At 42.2% G+C, this 23,693-nt stretch overlaps 1 protein-coding gene and 1 long non-coding RNA gene across 13 annotated transcripts in view; one reads left to right on the forward strand and one right to left on the reverse strand.

Annotated features, from left to right (window-relative positions):
- PDE4D (phosphodiesterase 4D) overlaps window positions 1-23,693 on the forward strand; it is a 624,753-nt gene that overhangs the window by 594,935 nt on the left and 6,125 nt on the right. For 11 of the 12 annotated variants that reach the window (XM_083465254.1, XM_083465252.1, XM_083465253.1 and 8 more), the window contains 8 exons: window positions 11,364-11,457; window positions 16,175-16,347; window positions 16,988-17,086; window positions 17,185-17,349; window positions 18,036-18,135; window positions 21,437-21,591; window positions 22,403-22,525; window positions 23,030-23,212. In XM_083465254.1, the coding sequence (XP_083321380.1) occupies window positions 11,364-11,457; window positions 16,175-16,347; window positions 16,988-17,086; window positions 17,185-17,349; window positions 18,036-18,135; window positions 21,437-21,591; window positions 22,403-22,525; window positions 23,030-23,212 (1,092 nt within the window). Of the gene's footprint in view, window positions 1-5,971; window positions 6,387-11,363; window positions 11,458-16,174; window positions 16,348-16,987; window positions 17,087-17,184; window positions 17,350-18,035; window positions 18,136-21,436; window positions 21,592-22,402; window positions 22,526-23,029; window positions 23,213-23,693 lie in introns of those variants that run through there. The other variant, XM_083465250.1, reaches the window with a different exon arrangement.
- On the reverse strand, window positions 17,328-23,023 carry LOC310688785. The gene is made up of 4 exons (XR_014517180.1): window positions 22,569-23,023; window positions 21,210-22,346; window positions 20,532-20,724; window positions 17,328-17,436 (listed from the first exon to the last, which is right to left on the reverse strand). It is a non-coding gene; the product is annotated as an uncharacterized lncRNA (long non-coding RNA).

Raw genomic sequence — 23,693 nt, forward strand, 5'->3', positions numbered from 1 at the left:
TGTCCAACAATATAGATTTTTTTGTTTATGCTGATGGTGTGATGGCATTCGTGTTGAGAACTCCCTGGCCCCAGCACCTGACACACATATCCAGTTCTTTCGTCCCTCTTTCAGTGGAATTCCAAGTCAGCCTTGGTGAAAGACAGGCAGGATTGGAGGCAACTTTGACAACGATTCGCCCAATATTTTACTTTTTTAGTAACTTGTTTTTATAACAGTCAGTACAAAATACAACAATACAGTACAGAGCAGCTGGGCAGTCAATGTCAATTACATTTCCCACTGGCCCAGTTGTGTAGCAGAACAAAAATGAAGTGCTGATTATGATATAAATAAGTTAGGCATAGCTTCATAAGATAAATATTCTTAACACTGCTTAGGGTGATGATATTAGCAGCTCCTGTATAGGTTGTTGATAGGTAGGTGTACACATTGTCCAGAATGAAGAAATTTATAAATAATGACACTAATTTAAACATAAATACAATACTCCTCAACATAGCGGGGTAGATTGGGATGAGGTAACCTGCCTATGGTTATTTAAACTGGATTTAAACCAGAGAACTCTTCAAAGAAATGATGAGCCTCTCTTCCTTTACATACGGGTAAATTTATTTCCCCGGTTTGGTAACATTTAAGAAGTCATACAAAGCCACACTTTGAAGGCCTGAGCCTGTCTCTTAGCAGAGTAACCTGGCACCTTCCAGATGTTGTTAGTTGTAGTCCAGCCACATCTGGAGGACACAAGACGGGTGAAGGCTTTAGCTGGTACAATTGAGTAAAAGTCATTTCCGATTTCCAACTTCTCTACAAACTGCTGTATACATAAGTCTGCTGTATATAAACACACAAACCCAAGAATATTGTTAACAGAAATATTTTACTCTACCTATTCATGTTCAGAATGCAGTAATAATTGTACCTTAGTTTTCAAAACTTTTACATCCTTATTCACAGCTGCAGACATACAAGCTGTAGTTGACTGCAGTGACTGAGCAAACTTTGCTAGGTAGTCTGCAGTACAACAACGCTTAGAAAAAACAAAATAGCTGCTTTAAGATACTGTTTATTATCAGTAGAGGGCAGTATATGCAAACAGAATTGAACAGAACTGTGTAGTGTGCACAAATGCCAAAACTTCATACAGTATATTGTAAAAGTAATTATTACAAGTTTAATGCTGTCACAAAATCTAGTAGATCAGACCATCCTATTTTTAGCTTTCTTGCTTCTTTCAGTTTAGGCTTCAGATGGATCTAAAAATAAATTGAAACATTGAATTTTAGAACCTAATTCAAACAGTTTCTCTGGTCTTCACTATCCAACAGATTCAGCCTTGGCTTCATTGCCACCCTGTCGTAAGGGTGCACAAGTTGACATTGTAAGGGTGCTGAAGTAAATCTGCCAAGTTTACAAATGGATTGTGCAAGACATGGTTAAGATACATCAGCTGAAAAAATCTTTGTAACACGTAAATTTCAACATGACCCTTGTGCATCCAGAGCGTTGGTGCTGGTGTAATTGAATCACTGATTGAGCCCCTCCTTCAGCTAAAACCAATTCATGTTTTTAATATAAATGTACTCTTGGGATTGTTTTCTTTCACTCTAAATGCTGTTGTGTGTAGCATCTAGGTCAGAGTCGCAGAAAAGCATTTCTGAGGAGATTAAAGCTGTGCACCTCTAGCTGCCTATTGTCTGCTCATTTCAGTTTTCCTCTGCATACTATGTAATTCTGTCTCTACAGTCATACCTTGGGTTACAGCCACTTCAGGTTGCATTTTGAGGGTTGTTGTTGTTGTTTAGTCGTGTCCGACTTTTCGTGACCCCATGGACCAGAGCACGCCAGGCACTTCTGTCTTCCACTGCCTCCCGCAGCTTGGTCAGGCTCATGTTTGTAGCTTTGAGAACACTGTCCAACCATCTCATCCTCTGTCATCCCCTTCTCCTTGTGCCCTCCATCTTTCCCAACATCAGGGTCTTTTCCAGGGAGTCTTCTCTTCTCATGAGGTGGCCAAAGTATTGGAGCCTCAGCTTCAGGATCTGTCCTTCCAGTGAGCACTCAGGCCTGATTTCCTAAAGAATGGATATGTTTGATCTTCTTGCAGTCCATGGGACTCTCAAGAGTCTCCCCCATCACCATAATTCAAAAGCATCAATTCTTCGGCGATCAGCCTTCTTTATGGTCCAGCCATTTTTCGGGTTGTGGACCGCCAAAACCTGGAAGTACTAGAACGGGTTACTTTCGGGTTTGGGTGGTCGCACAGAAGCACTAAATTGCACTTTGCGCATGTGCAGAAGTGCCGAATCACAACCCACGTGTGCACACACACGGGTTGCGAACGTGCATCCCACACGGATCATGTTCGCAACCCGAGCATCCACTGTATTAGCAAAATCGGCTATCTTCTTCTGCCCTCTTTCCTATCACTACAGTGGGAGAATGTGCACAGGGAACAACTGAGTCTTATGCTAACCTAACTTCTGGAAAGTGCCTGCTTGCATAAAGAATTTTGCACATATGCTTTGTCTGTGTGGTCAAGGACCTGGTCTTTACACAAAGGAAGGTAAATAAATTCCACAAGTTCAGCAGAGCACGTACTGCCTGGTGGTTGAGCCCTCTTCTCTTAATTCACTGGCTCTTGATTAGGACAAGAAATTCAAATTCTTTGCAAAAAGCTTTTCGGGAGGGTTGTGGTCCCCAAAATACTGGCTCAGTTCTGCAGTTGATGAGAGTTCAATCAGGACTGAGCTGTGTTCATGCTGCTGTGAAAGTACTGCAAATCAGGGGCTCTGAGTCACCATCTCTGCAATTTCTAATCACTAATGGTGACCAAGATCCCTGTAAATGACAATCCTGCATTTTGCAGGGTATCGGAATCTGAATTTATTTGACTTTCACACCCCCAAAATGTTTAAATTCACGCAGAAGGAAAGTGTGGCAATTGGAGAAGCTGCTTCCTTTAATAAGACAAGGCACCCTCAGTGACATGTCATATTCCTCCTCTAAGACTGAAAGCAGACAATAGGTTCCATCCCCCGTTAGTATATGCACTTACCACACCGTTACTTCTATTAATAGATTTTTGCCATATTTTGCAAGTGCTTCAGAACCTACAAAATCACTTGGACTAGGACTCTTCAGTCATTATCCAGATGTTGTTCTTCAATAGAAAACTACGTCTCACATTAATAATAAAAATTCCTGTTATTTAAATTACCTGGTCTGGGTTATCAGTGTGAAAATAATAGATTAATTGCCCAAGTAGGTCAGGCCAGCAGACAATATAAAGTGGCTATTGTTGCTGTGGTTTGCTTAAACCTCTTGAATGTGATAGCAACCCAGGAATTAGGTTACTCTGCTCTGTTCAAGGAATAGTCCCTTAGGACGATGGTCTCTGAACATCCTATTCCCTGTATTATACATAAATGCACCTTAAGAGATCCTTATTTTTTTCTGCTTGCTGGCCTTTTCTGTTTAGTTCATCAGTGTCGCGTGGATAATAGCCCTGGTTTATTATTTTAATCCTGAACCTCACATGTTTTGGGGGTTTGTTAAAGCACCAAAGTATAGTATACCTGGAACTATTTTGAGAATTCTAATGCGAAATTTAGATTGCAGTACAGTTTCAGAGAGTGGGGCAGGTTCTACCCAACCAGATGTTACCTTGGTGTAAAATCATGTGCTAGGATATGATGCCTGGATTAGCGGTAAAATGGACCAAGCAGACTTGACTTGACTTCATTTGATTTTTGAAATTTAAAGTCAACTTTCATTTTGAAAGCTGGGGATAGCTGAGTTGGTAGAGCATGAGACACTTAATCTCAGGGTGATGAGTTCGAGTCCCATGTTGGGCAAAAGATTCCTGCCTTGCAGGGGGTTGGACTAGATTGCCCTCGGGGTCCCTTCCAACTCTACAAATCTGTGATTCCCTGCGGAAAAGTCCTATTAAATTCAGTAGGACTAACTTCTCGGTAAGCATACATAGATGGGGGTTGTAAATTTTGGGGCTCAGGATTACGTAGAGCTGATTCACTTGAATGCTAAACCGCTGCACGATTTCTGTTCTCATCCTGAAGCAAAGTTCTTAACCCAAGGTACCACTGTAATATTTAATCAGGGCATGTACAGGTTATGGGGGGGATAAACCCTAGGCTCACTTGTATATCATGGTCTGGCATTCAGCACACTGAAATTTTTATTGGGGAAGATGCAAACTTTCTTTATGATTGTGCATGGCAACATTTTCATTTTGGGGAATTACAGACAACGCCCCCACACTTATGTGGGGGTTATGTTCTGGGGCCCCACGTGCATAAGTGAAATTGCGTAAAGTGGGGTGCACCCCCTTTAATAAGGAAGGCACACAAAGGGGAGAGAGAGAGCGCGCACGAGAGAGAGAGACTCAACCTGAAAATTTCTTGGGGCCTTTGCTTGCCTGCCTGAGGGAAGCCAGTTCATGTGGCAATGGCAGCAGCTGGTCATGGAGGGCCAAGAAGGGCACCCAGCAGAATTGGTGCCAGGATGGGGTTGTGGGTGCGAGGTGGAGAGCAAGGTAGATGCAAAGGTGTCTTCCACAACACATTTATGTACTAAGAAACTCACTACAGTGGTACCTCGGGTTAAATATGCTTCAGGTTACATACGCTTCTGGTTACAGACTCCGCTAACCCAGAAATAGTACCTCAGGTTAAGAACTTTGCTTCAGGATGAGAACAGAAATCATGCGGCGGCAGCGGGAGGCCCCATTAGCTAAAGTGGTACCTCAGGTTAAGAACAGTTTCAGGTTAAGAATGGACCTCCGGAACGAATTAAGTACTTAACCCGAGGTACCACTGTACTAAATACTAAATATTTAGTTAAGCAAAACGTGTTTCTGAAAGAAATATAACTCTTGCAGCACATTGTATTCTCACTAGATGTATCACAAATGGAGAGTGCCGTTTGCTCTTTGGCCTAATTTCAGTGGACATTAGTAACACACATATAAAAATCCCTCGTGGATGGTTTCATAAATTGGTAACACTGAAGTTAATGCTTCGTTCAGCTGATGGAGAGAGATGCAATCTCTGAGATCTTACGATGCAGTGAAGAAGTTGGTCTTTAAGGTGTTGCCGGATTCTGTGCCGAGTTCCCTGCAGCACACTGACAACGGCCATCCCTCTGTAAATTGATTCTGTTTGTGATGACGCAAAGAGGGGAAGCTGCAGTGCTACGGCAACTCTTTTGTTGACTCTGATTTCTTTGTTCATACTGCTTCACGAAATGCTTGCACCTGGTTTGAAATGTAGTACAGTGTTGATACTCCTCTAAGTGCTCCTATCTAATTTCCCCCTTTTTGGGGGACATACTGTATGTGAGCTACCAGGCTGACCAGAGGCTGTGTGTACACACCTAACAATGCAATATGGATGCTGTCAGATTGAAATGCAGTAGAATTGCTGCACTGGAGACTTAGCTAAACAGTTTTGCAAGGGTTTTCATCACGTTTGGCTGTTTAAAAATAAATAAAGTCCTCTGGAAAATGTGCTGCTTTTAAAATAAAAAATGCAGTGAGCTTAATAAGCCAATGACATTTAGCCTGAGCTGAGCAGTCACTTCTGCCTCGTTGAATGGGTGCAATGAGCCCCTCTCACTGAGCTAGTAAATGCTACTGAGACACACTCACAGACACACACAAAAGTTCAGCTAATTAATCATGTCTGCACAGAGGTAATGCTGCAGGGAAGCCATTATTAAATGGCATTTAGCGCAAAAGAAGAGAACTACCCTTTCCCCAAGAGATTCACCTATGCTGCCCAATCAGAAACTAGCACACACATGTCATGGCTTTCTCTTCTGCTTTTATATATTTCGGCAGGGACGTGATTGGCTCTTATCTGAGATTAATGGGAGGGATTACTTGACACTGGTTGTAGCTTCCCTGCAGATTCTTCTTTGGTAGGCTGTTGATATAGAACAAGTCTCTTTCAGCAGCTGAGCATCTTGGCATACATAATTCATTAAGTCGTGGTGTTCTGGAAATATGCAGATCTCTTTCCGCTCTTCAGATTTCTCTTCAGCTGGTGAAATATGTCTTTCCAACCAAGTCCTTGAATTTTACTGCACTTTGGAATTTTGCAAATGGCTCTTATATAACCAGAAGATCTCACAACTGGAATGCCAGTTAGATATTCTCTTGTGTACCTAATAGCAGGGAATCAATAGATCAACAAAACTAACAAACTGAAAAGCAAAATTCATTTAAAAGAATCCAGCATACTTTCCCCTGTTATCTCAGTAACAGCAGAGGACTGGAAAATTCTGTTTTAAATTGGTAACCCTAAAAAAAATCAAAAATGCCCGAAGCAAACTATTTACTCTCAGTGTCTTGGGGCTACATAAAGGTAGGAATGTCTTTTTTTTTACTTTTTAACCACGTTTGTCTGATTTGAAAGCATAATTATGAAAAAAACAAGATTGTGGAAATAATCATTTGAAAGCTGTGGTTGTTTTTCTTTGCATTATAGACTGAGACTGTATTGGTATATTAGAATAGCTTGTAATATCTAGCTGATAGCTGTGGAAAGAGATCCTTCATTTTTCAGTCTTGCCTGATTATGCCTATAATAAAGTTGAAGTCTGCTTTTTGGCGAATATCAGATTAGAACTATTGTGCCATATTCCATTAACCAAGAGGAACTTAGTTAAATAGATTGTGTGACTAATAATGGCTGAATGCATGCATTCATAATGCTTTCTGATCACAACGTAGATCTCTGTTTCCAAGGATGTGTTTTAACAGCATATTCTGGTTTCCTGTGTGTGACACACAGCTTCTGTTGATTAAATCTCATCTGAAATGATGGGAGGCGGAAAATGGTCTTCCCTGAATGTTGACCTGTCTTACAATTTATACATGCTGAAAATCAGTCTTGATTTACAAAGCTTCTATAAAAGAAAGCCAAATAGGCTTTTCTCTCTCTTCACACTAGCAGGTATACTGATTTATTCATCACATGCAGCATAAAATGCTGTGCTAGATTCCCGGAGTAAATCACGGAGTAGGGTGGAGGGACATGTATATCTTCTCTGGGTTGTTCCTTAATTATATGCCCATGTAACACTTCCACATTATCCTCTTTTCCTTGATATTCATACAGTGTGTTCTTTAATGGTCCAGTAAAATACAATCGGTGAGCTTCAGTTAAATGCATCATATTGTTAAATCAATTGCAGTATTGGCTTAGGACCAACAAAGATGTCTTAGAATGCTCAACTTGGATATAAGCTATTTAGGTCACCAGGCACTTTGATTCTAAAGCAGACCACACTCACCTCAACCCAATATGTTTTGTTTCCAGAATTTCGAACAATTCTCTTTTCAAGAACTGGTTTTCCCATATGCCAGATAACTTGTTTTCGAATATTACAAGTGCTCTGTTTATGTTATATTGTTAGAGGGGCCTTCTACTTTGTTCAGGATCCTGAGGGTTCTGTCTTCCAAGTACTCGCAATACTTTGCCCCCAAGGAACGATGCCATTCTCACTTGGTCAAGAACAGATGAATATCCCAAGTCAGCAAGGAGAATTCTGTGTGCAAAAGAAATCAGGCTTTCGCACATGGATTTCCCAGCAAAAGGCTGCTCTGTGTAGAATTCCCCATCCAGCAACCTGTCGTGTGCATGCGCTGCTTCTGCATTCAATGCCGAACAACAGATAGTTGGTTAGCTCTATATAGCAAGTAGTACAGAGAGCCTATGTGGTTCGGGCTGCTGGATTTGGACTAAGAAAGCTTTCTCCAACCAGATGCCCTCCAGATCTTTTGAACCACCACTCCCATTGTCCCTGGCCATTGGCCACACTGGCTGAGGCCGATGAGGCTTGGTGTCAGAAACTACCAGGAAGGCGGGCACAAGGTTGGAGAAGACTCTGCTAGGCAAGCCTGGGTTCTCATAATCCCTACTCTTCTTTGAAGGTCACTGGGTGGCCTTGGGAAGTTCGCCTGCTTGGGCAAGCCCCCAACATGGGATAATCTGCAAGTGTGCCGCCCTGAGCTCTGTGGATATACAGATTTGATAGAACCAGCGGGGGGTGGGGTAGCCAGCTGCAAGCAACCCATCCCCCCACCCCCACCAAAAAAACAGGGGGGGTATTCAACACTCCCTATTGTAATACTGAAGTTTGTTCTGGCCAGTCACCCCCACATGCAGTTTGCAGTTATACACACTGACATTAATTGTGGCACTGAGTTTTCAAGTGCATGCACTATTGTTAATTAAATCTTAGCAAGCAGAGTAAGAACCTCAATTGATGAGGCAGTTTAATATATGTGTTTAATAATATATCGTTGTACTGGTGTTTGGTTTTGTTGGTGATTTTTGCTTAAGAGATTATACACACAAACACACTTTTCTCTGCTTTATTTTTCCAAGCTTAGTGCATGAGTTTTGCTGGCTTGCAGGTAGAGGGAATCTTTATCTGTGCAGGCTTTTTTGCTGAATCATTAAAAAAATGTAAGCAGTTGATTTTCCAATGGATCAGTTTTGCATCATTGTGTTTTGACAAGAAATGCATTTTACATCTGGAGAGAAAGGGATTGAATCCCTTTTAAAATTTGCTATAGATGCAAAGTCCCATTGAAGTAGGTAGGAGTTAAAAGCAGTTACTTGGAAGTACATCCTGCTGAATTCAACAAGGCTTAGATAAATGTGCAAAGGATTGTAGCCTTACAGCACAATCCTACGCTTGCCTACTTGAGAAATAGTATCATTGAATTTCAATAGGGATTACTTCCAGGAGAGGTTCTATAGGATTGCAGTATTGTGCTGAATAGGCCCCATACATTTAAAGCACAAGTAATTTTCTCTCCTAAAAAATCCTGGGAACTATAGTTTACCTCTCACAGCTACAGTTCCCGGTGCTCTTAGGCGCCATCGCCCAGCACCCTGAGAGGTCCACTACTGATGCTTGCCCCGGGGCCCCGTGTCATCATTTCCCCGCCTGGCTCAGCACTCGGAGGAGGGCCAGCAGCTGGATTGACCAACCATATTTATATCCCACAATGCCCCCTTTAATGAGAAATCAAAGGTAGTGTAACATGCATATGTCCGCCCTTGCTCAGAATTAAAGACCCCTTGTAGCCATCTGCTGCTGGGGATAGTTCCCCAGTTGCAGAGAGAAATTTGCATGTGCCAGTCTTTGCCTGGAACATTTCTGAGGCCCTTTATGGATGTGCCTTCGGGAAAACACCAGGGATTGAAACAAACCGCTGCCTGCCTCTACTCCAAAATGGGAAGGTTCTCTTGGCTGTCATGAAATAAGCACTGATGGGGACCCTCTCCTACCTTGTGCATTTGCTCAAAGAAGGACATTCATATTGTATCAAATAAGCGCTGCCCAGGAAACAGGTAGATATGCTCCTCATTTGCAGGCTAAAGCAAACATGACAAATGAAAGAAGCAGAGCCATGTAAATTTAAAAGAGCAAATGAGAGTGGCTGAGCAAAAAGACTGCTTTCAAAGCATGTACCCTGGCCCATTTTCTCTCATTTCCCCCACATAATTCCCCCCCCTTTTGTTTTCAAGTTATGCAGTTTGTATGGGGAAATAGATATCAGAGAGAAGTGGTAGACAAGGAGTTTGAGAAACCGTGCTCAATGTTCTCAAGCTTGGAGACAGCGTTGGAGGGAGGGGCATTTGCCATGCAAATGTACATTTTGGCCAGTGCAGGTTTTCCATTCATAACCTGACGAGCTGTTTCCAAGCCTCATGTGTGAAAACACCCCTAGGAACAGGGGAAAGGCGCACATCCTGTTTTATGTCACATGGGGGAGCAGCCCCTCGCTGCCAGGTGGAAATGGAAAAGCACCAATGGCCCGTTTCTGTTAAGTGTGGTGGCTGTCTTTGCTGCCTATGGAAATGTTTGGTGATTTGTTAATTCATAGAATCGTAGAGTTTGGACCACAAGGATTATGTAGTCCAACCCCCTGCAATGCAGGAATCTTTTGCCAGATGTGGGGCTCGAACCCACAGCCCCTGAGAATAAGAGTCTTGTTCATTCTCTACCGACTGAGCTATCCAAGCCAGCGTCCATTTCCCTAATGGCCTAGCAAACATGTTTGTCCACCTAGAAACCACAATATGGAATTTTTCTCCCCATCCCCTGCCCTAGTCTTTCTCTCTTCTTCTGTTCATGCCCCCCCAGATCATAGGATTGGACCCACGGACTCCTTGTTTAAGTTGCTAGGAGTTGGCCTCATTGCGCCCTCTCCGCATCATCTAACCAGCAGCTAACATGAATGCCATTTCAAGTCCGAAGGGACTGCCAAAGGGAACTTCCTTGGAGCATGAATCATGTCAGCTCTCCCTGGACCCTTGTGCCTATATTAAGATTCTGGAGGCTTGGAACTCTTTCTTCCAGTGCACTGTGCTGCTGGAGAACTTCAGCCTGGGGAAAGCTGAGCTAGGGGGTTGCAGAAATGGATTTTCTCCCTTGCAGTAAGGGTAGCTGTTGCAGCACAAGCTGCTATATCAACCTAGCTCCCAGATACTGTAGTCTTCAAAATTACACAAACACGTGATTGCAAACCTGTTACCAAAGCACAAAATAAAGTTTTGCAGCTCAGGATAATAATAATTAAATATTGCATATGAGCGTGGTAGGCAGAACATCACAGGAGTATCAGTTGGAGGGCTTTGTCAGTTGATACTTGCAGTGGGCTGCTGTATCTCCAGTTTCATGATCTTGTTTTTAAAATGCCAGAGATGCTCTGTTCTTTGTGAGAAAGCTATATCCACAAACAAAAAATGAAGAGTGCTCCAGTTTCCATAGCATTGGAGGGGGGGGACGGACGGTGCTTAGTTTTTTTAGTGAGCGGATGAGAGCTTTTGATCTTTTTCATACTCTTTCCAACAAGGATACTTGAAATCGTGCAGGGTTGACATTTTTCAATTTATGTGATGGCTTTTTGAAAAGTGCACTTCATATCAAAATACAAAAATATGGCCTAGGAATATGAGAAGCCAAGAATATTGTTTTCTTTCTTCTGTAGGACAAAAGTGGGTGTGGGTGTGTATAAATATTTGAATGGCAGTAATCCCCCTCCCCCCCAAAATTAAAATCTAGTACATTTGCAGCGTTATTTGATCTGTCTGCCATCGTCCCCACAGTTTGTTTTCAGCATCTGTTTATATAACATTAAGTAGAATAATGTATTTCTCCTGGAAATACCATTTGACTCTGCATTATGCCCATTGAAGTAAGCTGGTTTGCTGAATTAAATGTTTGAATATGCCTAATATTAAAAAGAACACTGAATTTTCTCATTGCAAAGACTTCAATTCTTGCCTATTGACATGTCCTGTTTTTGCTTTTCTTTGCAGTTTAAAAGAATGCTCAACCGGGAGCTAACCCACTTATCTGAAATGAGCCGATCGGGCAATCAGGTCTCTGAATATATATCCAACACCTTTTTAGGTAAGCTTACGATTATGGACACTAGTACTCTTTGTGCTGTTTCTTGTGCTTTTCCTTCCTCTCCACCAGTAACATCCAGATGGAAAGTTTATGAAAATTCATATCCTGTGCTGTTGGTTTAACTGCAGTATTTTTCAAACGTATGCATATAAATCACTATTGGTTAAATAAAATTCAGTGCCCTGTTTTATTTTTCCACACACTCTTTCCTTTACATTGAATATGTCCCTGTTGTGTTCACAAAGTTCAATTGGACAGAGTTCTCAAATACTGTTCCCTTTCACGCTAAAATAGAGTATTGTGATGTATTATTTGACAATCTGTGTTCAAAAGCATCATTGCTTATCTATTCAAAAGCATCATTGCTAATCATGGCACTCTCACACACAACAGCAATCTTGGGTACCCCAAGGTTTGCAGAAGTACAGAAATATTCAGACGTCTCCATCCCCTTCCCACAAAGCCCCAGTGAGGACTGAGTGTACTCATTGGCCCCTGAATCCTGACTGGCTGTTTTAAGTTGGAAATGGAATGGAATATCCTGGAGGGAAACCCTGCAACATTTTCTTGCAGGTGCTACTTGTTTAATATAGTCTCGTTTGCTAAATACTCCCTATCTATGTATCTATCTAAGCATCTATCTAAAGACAAATTAAACACGGCAGCTGCAAGCCTAAACTCTCTTACCATGGTGTAAATCCCATTGAACAGTAAGTAGGACTTACTTCTGAGTAAGCATGGTCCAACTGACCAATTCTGATAGTGCTTTATACCTTCAGCTGATGTTGATACTGCTGCAGTTCCCACCGCTGTTCAGTTTTTAAAATGGCTTACCATTTTAGCAGAGGGAAGTTGCAGCATCGAACAAAACTCTGTGTGCACAATTCTGCCCCCCCCCCCCACTGTCTTGCTTCTTGGGATTTCAGCCTAAATCTTCTGGCACAGTCATGGTTTTTCTCTAAAGTATTACTTGCATCCTGTGGTTTGGTAAAGAAGTATAAATTGATATACCCCCTTCAGTCTTTGGGTTGTGTCCAGTGGTAGCTTTGAATGAGCAGAATTGCTTACAGTCCTGCTAAGCAAAACAAATCTCCCCACCCTACTGCGGCCCTCTGCATACTGTTCCATAGAATTGCCCACCCCCGAGAAGCAGCTTGGGGGAAAACGAGGAGGTTATTATATGTAGAGGAGAGATATATAAACCACCCACATGGTACGTGTGATCACGCTTGTGTCATACTAGTTCACACTCGTGCCAACAAAAGAAGAAGGCATTGTTACTCGAGGACCATTAAGCCTGCACAGTGCCCTGCTCTTCCTACATCACTCACTTTTGTGGCATCACAAACAGCTGGCCATTGGTGGGACTGAGCAGAGCACTGGTGCAAGAGGTCAGCACTCTTGTGCTCTTGAGATATGGGCTTGCGCTCAACTTAATGGGCAGCCTGTTGTGCTTTCCTGCAGCTTATATAAACCATTGCCAAGACACAGCTGGCCAACTTAAAATTATGTTGATTATTAGGGAAACGTGAAGAGGGAGACCATTTTGTGTCCGAATTTGCTAGACCAGAACTTGGTTCTGTTCGCTGTGGCTTAAAAACTAAATACCTTTTCCTATTTAGTATAGATACACCCGAAACAAATCCTTTATAAAACAAAACTCGGCTCTAAGCCTTTGAAAAATGTAGGTGATCTCTAAAACTGAACCCTGTGTCATGAAATTCTACTGAATATTGAGCCAGTGTACAGTATAGTTAGCAGAGTAAAACTTAAACATGTTGCAGGATTCCAAAAAAAATAGATCAGAGGCAATTAATATTTCATCCGGCAGAGCTTTACTGCTACTGAAGGCAAATGAGCATAATGGTCACAAATCCAATACATTCAGGATTGGCACTGTCCATAAGAAACCCAGCTGCAGCAGACTTAACTTAAACTTACAATAAAACTAAACCTTAACTCTATATACAGAACACCACACCAGAAGGAAAAGAGATAGAAAGGGAAAGGGAAACCCAGGCTCCTTCTGGCCTTACTTTGATAGTCAGCATGACCTTGACCAGTGGTTCTCAACCTGTGGCTCCCCAGATGTTGTCGGACTACAACTCCCATCATCCCTGAGCTCTGGCCTTGCTAGCTAGGGGTGATGGGAGTTGTAGTCCAACAACATCTGGGGACCCACAGGTTGAGAAAGGCTGACCTTGACTAAAGGAGAAAACAGAACCAGTTTAAATCAGCTGTACTCGGCTTCTCTGAAGGAATAACCCAAACACCATGAACCTTCTACTTGTTTCACACAGAGAAGATCCCAGAACCCTCTTGAATTAATTAGAATAGGAAAGATCACACATCAGATCAATACTTTCTGTACTAAAAAATGCAAACTGACCCCCTGGAGAAAGAAGGGATAAGTTTAGTTTCAGAAACTCGGGGTGGGGGGTGGGGAAGCTGGAATAAGATTGCCGGCAGAGATGACCTACATAGGAGGATTTTCTCGCTATGACTCACTGAAGAACCCAAGACTTCACTGTCTGCCTGTGTTTCTGTGGCAGTGAGGGAGATGCATACGCTAAGGAAATGTGTCCACCACAGACCTATAAATTGAACTATCCTGTAAGCAGGACTCGATCCTGTGTTACGTTAAGCAACACAGATCCATTGTTAGACCAGCTTGTTTAAATAGCAGGACTGAAGTTTCGGATCTAATCCAAAGGATCTCGTGCCTATATCATTTGGGAGCTGGAAAACAACCATATCTGAGAGCTGCACATTCTGTATCCCAGCCTTAAAGACTTGCGCTGCATTATCCTTAATGCTGTGACACTCTCTTCACGGTTCTGGGTCACATTGCATTCATTTCCTAATTTTCAGTGCAATGAGCTTTGCTTCCTTTGGGAAAGGGGTGTGATAGGAGCCCTTAAACTATTGTGTAATCCTTTCTTAAAAGAAGAATTTTGTGTTTAAGGAATGCAGGGAGGGGAAGGGAGAAATATTTTCCAGACTGCAGAACGGAGCCCAGCACGGATAGTGTTAGCTGCTTGCTCACTTTGAACAAAACCTTAGGAAAACCCATGGAATTCCATGCCCCATCTAAAATCTTCCGGACAGACACTTCCTTTCACTTGAGTTCATCTGACAGTTCGCTTTACGATCCTCCCTCATGATGGTCCTAAACTTTGTGCATATGACTGAAGCCATAAACATCAAGGCAAGGCACACGAGTCACTGCTCTTCAGCTACTGTTGGTTTGTGCCAGTCAAGTGCTCTTCCTTTCCTCTGTGTTTTATTTAATTGGTGATCAAGAGAGGAGCAGTACAGGGGGAAGGAATGGATGCCCAAGGCTAAAAGTTGGTGACATTTTCACTTCTTTGCAGAGATTCTCTGCTGTTCCAGTAAGTGCTAGTCTGCTTGGAAAGGTTACAGAAAAAGAGAGCGACAGAGATAAGAGAAAAACAAGCATGCTAAATAAAACACAAATGTAGCCGTGGTCATATTGCATCCCTTTGCATTAATGTTGGTTGTTAGGTGGAGCAAACAGTATGCAGACGCCTCATTAATGCTCTTGACCCCCACATTGTTATTTCTGGTTTTTATTTTGGGGAAAGATGAGATCAGTGAAGAGAATCTCAAAACAAAGGTGATAATTTTACTGAAACAGCTTGATTACAATGTTGTTGTGAGCCCGGTTGTGCTAGCTGGAGTGCTTGCATTGGCTTCCACTAATGGAACTGGGTAGTTGTATCCAACGCAGAATACTTTTTAATCAGTATTGCTTTTCTCACAACTCTTGAGTGGCCATTGCTGTTCCTCCTGTTGTACAGATGGCAACACAGCCTTGCATTTAAGCACTTACCTATTAGGTAAAGGTAAGGGACCCCTGACCATTAGGTCCAGTCGTGGCCGACTCTGGGGTTGCCAGAGGCGCTCATCTCGCTTTACTGGCTGAGGGAGCCGGCGTACAGCTTCCGGGTCATGTGGCCAGCATGACTAAGCCGCTTCTGGCGAACCAGAGCAGCGCACTGAAATGCCGTTTACCTTCCTGCCGGAGTGGTACCTATTTATCTACTTGCACTTTGACGTGCTTTCGAACTGCTAGGTTGGCAGGAGCAGGGACTGAGCAATGGGAGCTCACCTCGTCGCAGGGATTCGAACCGCTGACCTTCTGATCAGCAAATCCTAGGCTCTGTGGTTTAACCCACAGCACCACCCGCGTCCCTACCTTATTATGCAACAACAAATTGCATGTGGTCAAGTACATGGAATTTCATGTGAGTGAGTGATGGAAGAAAGATGGAGCATTCTATCCTTCCTATGTGTTCAGCATATAAACCAAGTGAGCTGCTAGGAGAGAACAGAATTATTCCTCTCGTCTATGCCAGTCCCTACCAGGCTAGTATTTTTGGAGTGCTGGTAAGCAGGCTAGTACCTTTTGCAAGTTTATTTACAAGGCTGTTGTAAAATTAGACTGATGAGAATAAGTGATCTGTTTAAAGCCATAGCAAATCCATTGCTAATCTTGGATTTGAAGCCATCTTTTATGAAGTCAGCTATACTGGCTGATTTTGCTGTTCCTGTTTTGTTTTATATCTATGAGTCATAAATCTACTGTAGGGATGTTTTGTGAAAGGCTGACTTTGGTTCAGAGCTGAACTTTTACAAGACAGTTCTAATATGCAAACAGATTAACAATTTTCTTTCACCCTCCCTCCTTTCATAGACAAACAGCATGAAGTGGAAATCCCATCTCCTACACAGAAAGAGAAAGAGAAAAAGAAACTGCCGATGTCTCAGATCAGTGGAGTTAAGAAACTGATGCACAGCTCCAGCCTAACCAATTCGAGCATCCCAAAATTTGGAGTCAAAACTGACCAAGAAGATATTCTGGCCAAGGTAAGGGCAATGCTGCTCTCTAGCTGGTTTTCTCACTTATAGTGGAGCAATGTGACAAGCCGGTAAATCACATCCATAAGTTTGCCCACATTAGTATTTATTTACACTTCACTGCATGCCCACTCTAGACATGGCAATTTTCCTTGAGGAGAGTTGTCATTGGAACTACATTAGTGCCTCAAGCAAGGGGTGTAACATGCAGATGGCTCCAGGTTCATTCCCCATCACCTCCAGGTAGGGATGGAATTCTGAAACCCTGGAGAGCTGCTGCCAGTCAGTGCTGACAGTCCTGAGCTAGATGGATCAACAGTCTTGGGCATTCCTTAAGCTTTCCCCACTTTGACCATTATAGTGCTCAGAACATCCAAAAGCACGGAGAATAGCAATAAGAGTATAGCATTTCTGAAGGCTTTCCCACTGATCCCTCTTATTACTGGGTATCAGTGTACTAGTGAAACAATTCCGTTCCATTTCTCTCTCTGGAACAAGATACTCCCTCCCTGTTTTAAGTCTAGAAAACTGGTAGCTGACACACTGAGAATGACTGGGATTGGTAACAGCAATCCAGTGTTACGGTTTTGCATAAACCTCGTTGAAAAACCCGGTATTAGATTCTGTTTTCTGCTCGGTTTCATTTTAGGAACTAGAAGATGTAAACAAATGGGGCCTCCAGGTGTTTAAAATAGCTGAATTATCTGCGAACCGACCTTTGACTGTCATCATGTACACTATTTTCCAGGTATGTGTAACAAAAGGAGACTCTTCCATTTTCCATTTTCCATTTTCATCCTTTGCATGTATTGTAAAGGCAGCCATCTTTTCTCTCTTTCATTCCAGGAGCGGGAATTATTAAAAACATTTAAAATTCAACCAGACATGTTAATAACTTATTTGATGACACTGGAGGACCATTACCATGCAGATGTGGCATATCACAACAACATACATGCTGCAGATGTTGTACAGTCTACGCATGTGCTGTTGTCCACCCCAGCTCTGGAGGTAAGTTCACAGAAACAGAAGCTTTGTGTCACGGAATCCACAGACATCAAATCTTCCCCTTGCTTTATTGCAGGAATCCTGCAGCACCTGTTTGCAAGATACTCTAGTCAGTTCAGTGGAGCAAAAAATACTACTGTTATTTGTTATTTATCTGCATCCACCATTTGTATGCTACCTCATAACATAAAGTTCTCTAGGCAGCTTGAGAGACACAGACTTTGTTCCTGTTTTGTTTGCTTTTCTCTGAACTGAAGCGTAAAAGGCATGTTTTACAGAAGCTGTGAAATGTCCCAATTGTATTTCCGCGTCAGCTTTTCAGTTCAGCCTTGGTTTATTTTCTGATGGGTGAATCCAGCATTGCATGAGCAGCCGTCAACTTGCAATGGGGCCTTCTCTTCCTTTGTCACCCCTCTCCCACCTACAGCCTCCCAAATCTGCCCCAAACTTTCTGAAGCAGATTTGGGGGGCAGGGCACGTGGGGGGCTACAGAGCAGGGAAGAGAAAAGGCAAGTCCCGTTGTGCAAGTTGATGTCTATTGTGCTAGCTTTTACGACTTGCTGGCTGCTGCTGCCACCAGCAAGGATCCCAACAGCACCGCTTGTGTGTGTGTGCACACATATTTGCCAGCCACATGTCTTTTATCAAAAAGTGTTTCTCTCCATTTACTGTTTTTCCTTCCCCCTCAGGCGGTGTTCACGGACCTGGAGATTCTGGCTGCTATTTTTGCCAGTGCAATACATGATGTAGATCATCCTGGGGTTTCAAACCAGTTTCTTATCAACACAAGTAAGTGTGGTCTATTTCTGGTAAAACTTGCTCAGTTCACGCATTACATTAAAGCCGTAGGATTTTATTTGTTTTTTTTTTTTTTTAAACTGTGGCTTTAGGTAATGAACAGCACTCTGAGAACCACTGCTGGAAAGGTCCTGGGGGTGCCCCTCCTGTGGCCGTGCCACCTCAAGCAAAACAAACCATAGTTTGGCTTCTTGTGTCCTCCAAACCCAGGCTTGTGGTTTTCCCCAAACCAACCACAAGTGGTAAGCCAAGAACAAGCCTCAGTTACCACTTGTGGTTTGTTTGAAGAAAACATACCCAGAGCCTTTGTTGTACAAAATAACAAGCCAGAGTGGCTCATTTTGTCCAGGATCAGGAGTGCCACAGGTATTTAAGAGCACCATGCACCAACTTATGCCTGCTTGTTTATGTGGAAGTAGGTGTATTGTGTTTTTGCAGCATTAATGTATGTGACCTAGTTCTTCTTATTTATTAAAATTGTATACCGCAGATCACGGGGTGCTTCACAACATAAAAATGCAATGTAAACGGACAAAATACATGATGAAACCCTCTCCAGAAACGAATAACACACTGACCCCTACCAAACTATCAATTGCATATTGTTTCTTGTTTCTGTTGATTAATAATACAGTGGTACCTCGGGTTAAGAACTTAATTCGTTCTGGAGGTCTGTTCTTAACCTGAAGCACCACTTTAGCTAATGGGGCCTCCTGCGCCGCTGCTGCACAATTTCTGTTCTCATCCTGAAGCAAAGTTCTTAACCCGAGGTACTATTTCTGGGTTAGCGGAGTCTGTAACCTGAAGCGTATGTAACCCGAGCTACCACTGTAATCTATTAATTATATGCCACCCATCTGACTTGAGTTCTCCCAGCCACTCTGGGCAGCTCCCAATAAAAAAAAGCAAAAACACAATACAAACCACACACTAAAAACTTCCTTGTTTTTTTGCTGCTGCTGTGCTTACTAAAAGCCACAGAGGCAGCAGTCTAAAGTGGGTAATGGACGGAACGTTGGCTCCCTTAACTCTTCCTCCACAGTGGTGCAGTTTGTTAATTTCAGATTCTGGACTTAGGGTCTTACAGCTTTCAATGAAGGCCTGATCCAACTTCACAAACAATGCTATAAATCTGTAGGCCAGATATTCAATAATAAGAACCTAATATTTTTTTGCTCCAGCCCACTGATCACCCCTTGGGGAAGGGCCCTGGCTCAGTTGCGGAGCACAAGCCTTGCAGGTAGAAGGTCCACGGTTCGTTCCCCCCCATCTCCAGGTAGGGCTGGGAGAGATCCTGTCCGCAATCTGGAGACCCACTGCCAGTCATAGAATTAGAGTTGGAAGAGACCAACTTATGCAATGCAGGAATCTGAGATTAAGAGTCTCATACTCATAGACAACACTGAGTGAGGGGGACCAATGGCCAGACTTTTATAAAGTTAACCCAGTATACTTTTTCACCCAAGCATTGCCACGGACTTCCCTACTGGGCCACCAAAACAGATGGACGCTTGAATGGGGTGCATAAAGTGCATTAAGTTTAAGGGTGGGTAGGTGAGAGACACTGGATTACATCATCAGTGCAGATGCAATTTTTAGAAACATGATTTTCCACTAATATACAAGTAAGCTATTCCCTGCCACGCAGAGAGATCTTGGTCATAAAGCAGTGCATGCCACTCATAAAATGCTAATGTGTTCAAAAATTGTTTGCGTACTGTTCCTGGGAATTACAGGCATCTTGCCACATCACGACAACTGGATAATTATTAGACTCCAAAAAACCCTTGCTTCCCTCATTGAAAATACATTTTTTTTAAATGCAGAACACTAAAAGCTTGAGGATTTTATGAATTAGTCATTTACTGTGGGAGGTTACTGTTCTACAAAGTGCAACTTTTTTTGGTTTTGATTCTTAAACCTTTCACATGTGACTATGAGATAAATGGAGAGTTCATTGGCAAAACAAAGTCTCCCTCCCACTTTCCGTCATGTTATGCCTCTGGGAGAAAAAGAGCGAGAGGGAAGATTCCTTGGCTCACGTGTTTGGTACAGGAGAGCGAGACTGCGGGAAAATAAATTGGAGCTCAAGAGCTTCGGCATGCGGTTGAGCTGCAGGGATTTTTCAGCCAAACTTTACAAAAACAAACCACAGCACCCTAAACAAAGCGACAGTCAGTAAAACAGACTGATGCTCAGCTAGCTTTAGGATATGGAAACTGTAATAAGCAGAAATTAATGTCAACCAGTGACAAGCAGTGTGTTTCACGGGTCTTGTATCTAGAAGAATCTAGGCTGAATAGAGGGAATGAAACACATCTATAACTGAGTGCCTCGTTAGGGGGTTTGTAAATAAATGCAAGTTGACTGGTTTTTGTTTTTCTTACCACAAATGTTCCAAGATGTTTGTGCGTGTACTTCACTTGATTTCGTCATCATGTACAGACCGAGATAGAGGTTTGCATTTGGAGAGCATAGGACGTCTCTCCGCAGTTTTTGGTAGCAGTGAGCAGGAGGAAGCCAGGAATTTCAAACCAATGCAAGGAAAGGATATATGTGCACTTGGTACAAGAATAGGCTCTTCATGGGGGGGAAAGGGACAAAAAGGCAGTGAAAGTGAGAAACTGCTTACAAGGAGGTAATCACTGTGCAGTTTAAATCCTGAAACCGTTCTAAAGGAGTAAGACATAAATTCTACATGCTTCAAATATTCAGTGACAGAAGTGGCAGGAGGAGGACTTTATGCCCAATGTGACCTGATAATGCACACAAAGGAGAGTTTTGGGGACAAAATTCGTATTGATATTCACTGAGTGCTTATTAATGCAGAGTAAGCCTTTGCTGCAAGATTTGATCATGATTGTTATGGCTTCCTCTCGCTTCTGAAATTTTGCAAAGCCTTCAGAAGAAAGGTGTTTTTCAAAATTCCAAGAGCAGGAGGAAATCAATGATCACGATCAGATCTTGCAGCAAACACATCCTCTGCATAATGCAAGCATTTAGTGTTCTCCAGAACAGTGGAGCCAATTGTAGCTGAAGAAAGATCTATTGCCAAATATTGTTACCTGCAGCCTTCTGAACCCAGTTCTGGTTTTGTTTTGTTGTTTTGGCATTCTACACATAACAGCTGTTGAGCTAGCTCAAGAGAGGCAATGTGATGTTCCAGCCATGTAAATTATAAGTTGTTCTTTTTGGATATCTTGCAACTGTGAGAAGTCAGAAAGAAAACTTGTGGACAGGTAGGAAAGGGATATAGGCTTTCTTAACGTTCTACCTTGTGACTGTCTTACAGACTCTGAACTTGCCTTGATGTACAACGATTCATCAGTCCTGGAAAACCATCATTTAGCTGTGGGCTTCAAGTTACTGCAGGAAGAAAATTGCGACATTTTCCAGAACTTGACAAAAAAGCAAAGGCAATCATTGAGGAAGATGGTCATTGACATAGTGAGTTGCCATTTGAATGTACCTATCTATCTTCGTACTTCCTTGTACTTTTCTGGTAGGATTTAAAACCTAAAATTGCACACAAGGTGCTTTTTCCTAAAGCATTTTAAACTTTATTTTAACAGAACAGATTCTCAGTAGCTTGTTTAGTCTTTACTCATAATCATTTTGAATTTACCCACCTGTTCTGAAAAAAATACCCTGCTGCTGAGTTATGAGTGATTATGAACTATTCCACACAAAGTGGTTCTCCCTGGGTTTGGCTGTTCATGGGAACACTCAGAAAACATTTATTCTGCACCCACAAAACCTCTCCGAATTGGTGTCGGTATAGATTATAGCTAGGTATTTAGTATAAGATGCTGCCACTATGCCTGATTAAATTCCACACATCATCAACATCATCATTTTATTTGTACGCTGCTTTTCCACAGTTAAAAACAACGCTCAAGGCAGCTTACAACATGACAAGATTTACATAATTACAAAAGTCATAAACAATAAATAAACCACATCAAAAAAATACACAACCAAATGGAAAACAATTTCCACATAAATCAACATCTAAAACTAAGAATACAGCATTAATATCACAGTTTAAAGTGACATAGGTAAAAAAATAACAGCAATTTAAAAACAAAAATGGAGCCCTCTCTGTCCGGCAGCAGTCCTTTGTGGAGCCTGTCAGGCCCTGCCCTAGGTCAGGTGGTGAGTGGCAGGACGGGGGCCCTTAGGCACTTGGCAGGGGAGTCCTCCTAGAATAAATTTGAAGATAATTTTAGTAATCCATTGCTTCGTCTTCTCCTCTAAGGTGCTTGCAACAGATATGTCTAAGCATATGAATCTTTTGGCTGATCTGAAAACGATGGTTGAAACTAAGAAAGTGACTAGCTCTGGAGTTCTGCTGCTTGATAACTATTCAGACAGGATTCAGGTAAGAGAGATATGCTGCTGTGTGTGATATAAACCTGGATTACCTCTCATCTTCCCATCGTGTGTATTCCAGTAGACGTACATGTCTTGCTTTCTTAACTGGTTGTCATTCCTACCTGCAAAAAAAATCAGTTGTGTCTACTAAATATGCTTTGCATAGACCACTGTGAGTCGCTGAAATCTTCCCCTATGGTTGAAAGCAGCCAAGTTTCATAGATTGATTAAGTTTGCCTAAGGGGCCACTCTCCTTTGAAACGGATCAGTCTTGCACTTACAGCATTTTTGGCCTTTTAATACAGGCAGAAGCTGTAGATGTGAGATAATTGGAAGGCTATTAATGTCAGTGTGAAAAACACACAGCCCACCACCCCTTTGCTGTTCAGAATAAACCTTGCACTTGGTGTATTTTTGAGATTCTGTTTTCACGCCCGTCAAATGTGCAAATGGAAAAAGGGCTCTGTCTCCACAGGTTTCTCTAGAGAAATGTGTTTTCTGTCTGCTTTAGGTTCTGCAAAATATGGTACACTGTGCAGATTTGAGCAACCCGACAAAGCCACTCCAACTATATCGCCAGTGGACAGATAGAATAATGGAAGAGTTCTTTCGGCAGGGAGATCGAGAACGCGAGAGGGGGATGGAAATCAGCCCCATGTGTGATAAGCACAATGCATCAGTAGAAAAATCACAGGTAATCTAAATGCAATGTGGTTGATAGAACATTATACAACACTTAGTTGGGAAAATGTTAAGTCTTTTGTGTAGGTTTGCATTTTTAAAAAATCATGATTTAAAACAGGGGCCCCATGCCAGCCAAAGCCAATGATTAGTGGAGCCAGAGACAAAATTGTTTTGGATAAACAAGCCTGCCTGCCTGCCTGCCTGGCACATCATTACCTATCTTCAGGTGCCAGACAAAAAAGTTTCTCTTCAACCAGCCATTTGGCTGATTAATGTTCTATGGCTTTTAAAACTTTTTTGGGGGGTGTTATTGCTTTGTTTTTGTTTTTGCATTTTATATTTCTCTGTTGTGAACTGCCCTTGGGATCTTCAGATGAATGGTGGTATACAAATTTAATGATATTAACAATGATCTGGAATTAAAAATATGCTGCTTCAGTTTTCACCATGTCTTCTTCAGATTACAATCCCCAATCCTCTGCCTAGTTTAT

The sequence above is a fragment of the Podarcis liolepis genome (assembly GCF_965112155.1).
Source record: "Podarcis liolepis genome assembly, chromosome: 11".
Classification (NCBI taxonomy): domain Eukaryota; kingdom Metazoa; phylum Chordata; class Lepidosauria; order Squamata; family Lacertidae; genus Podarcis; species Podarcis liolepis.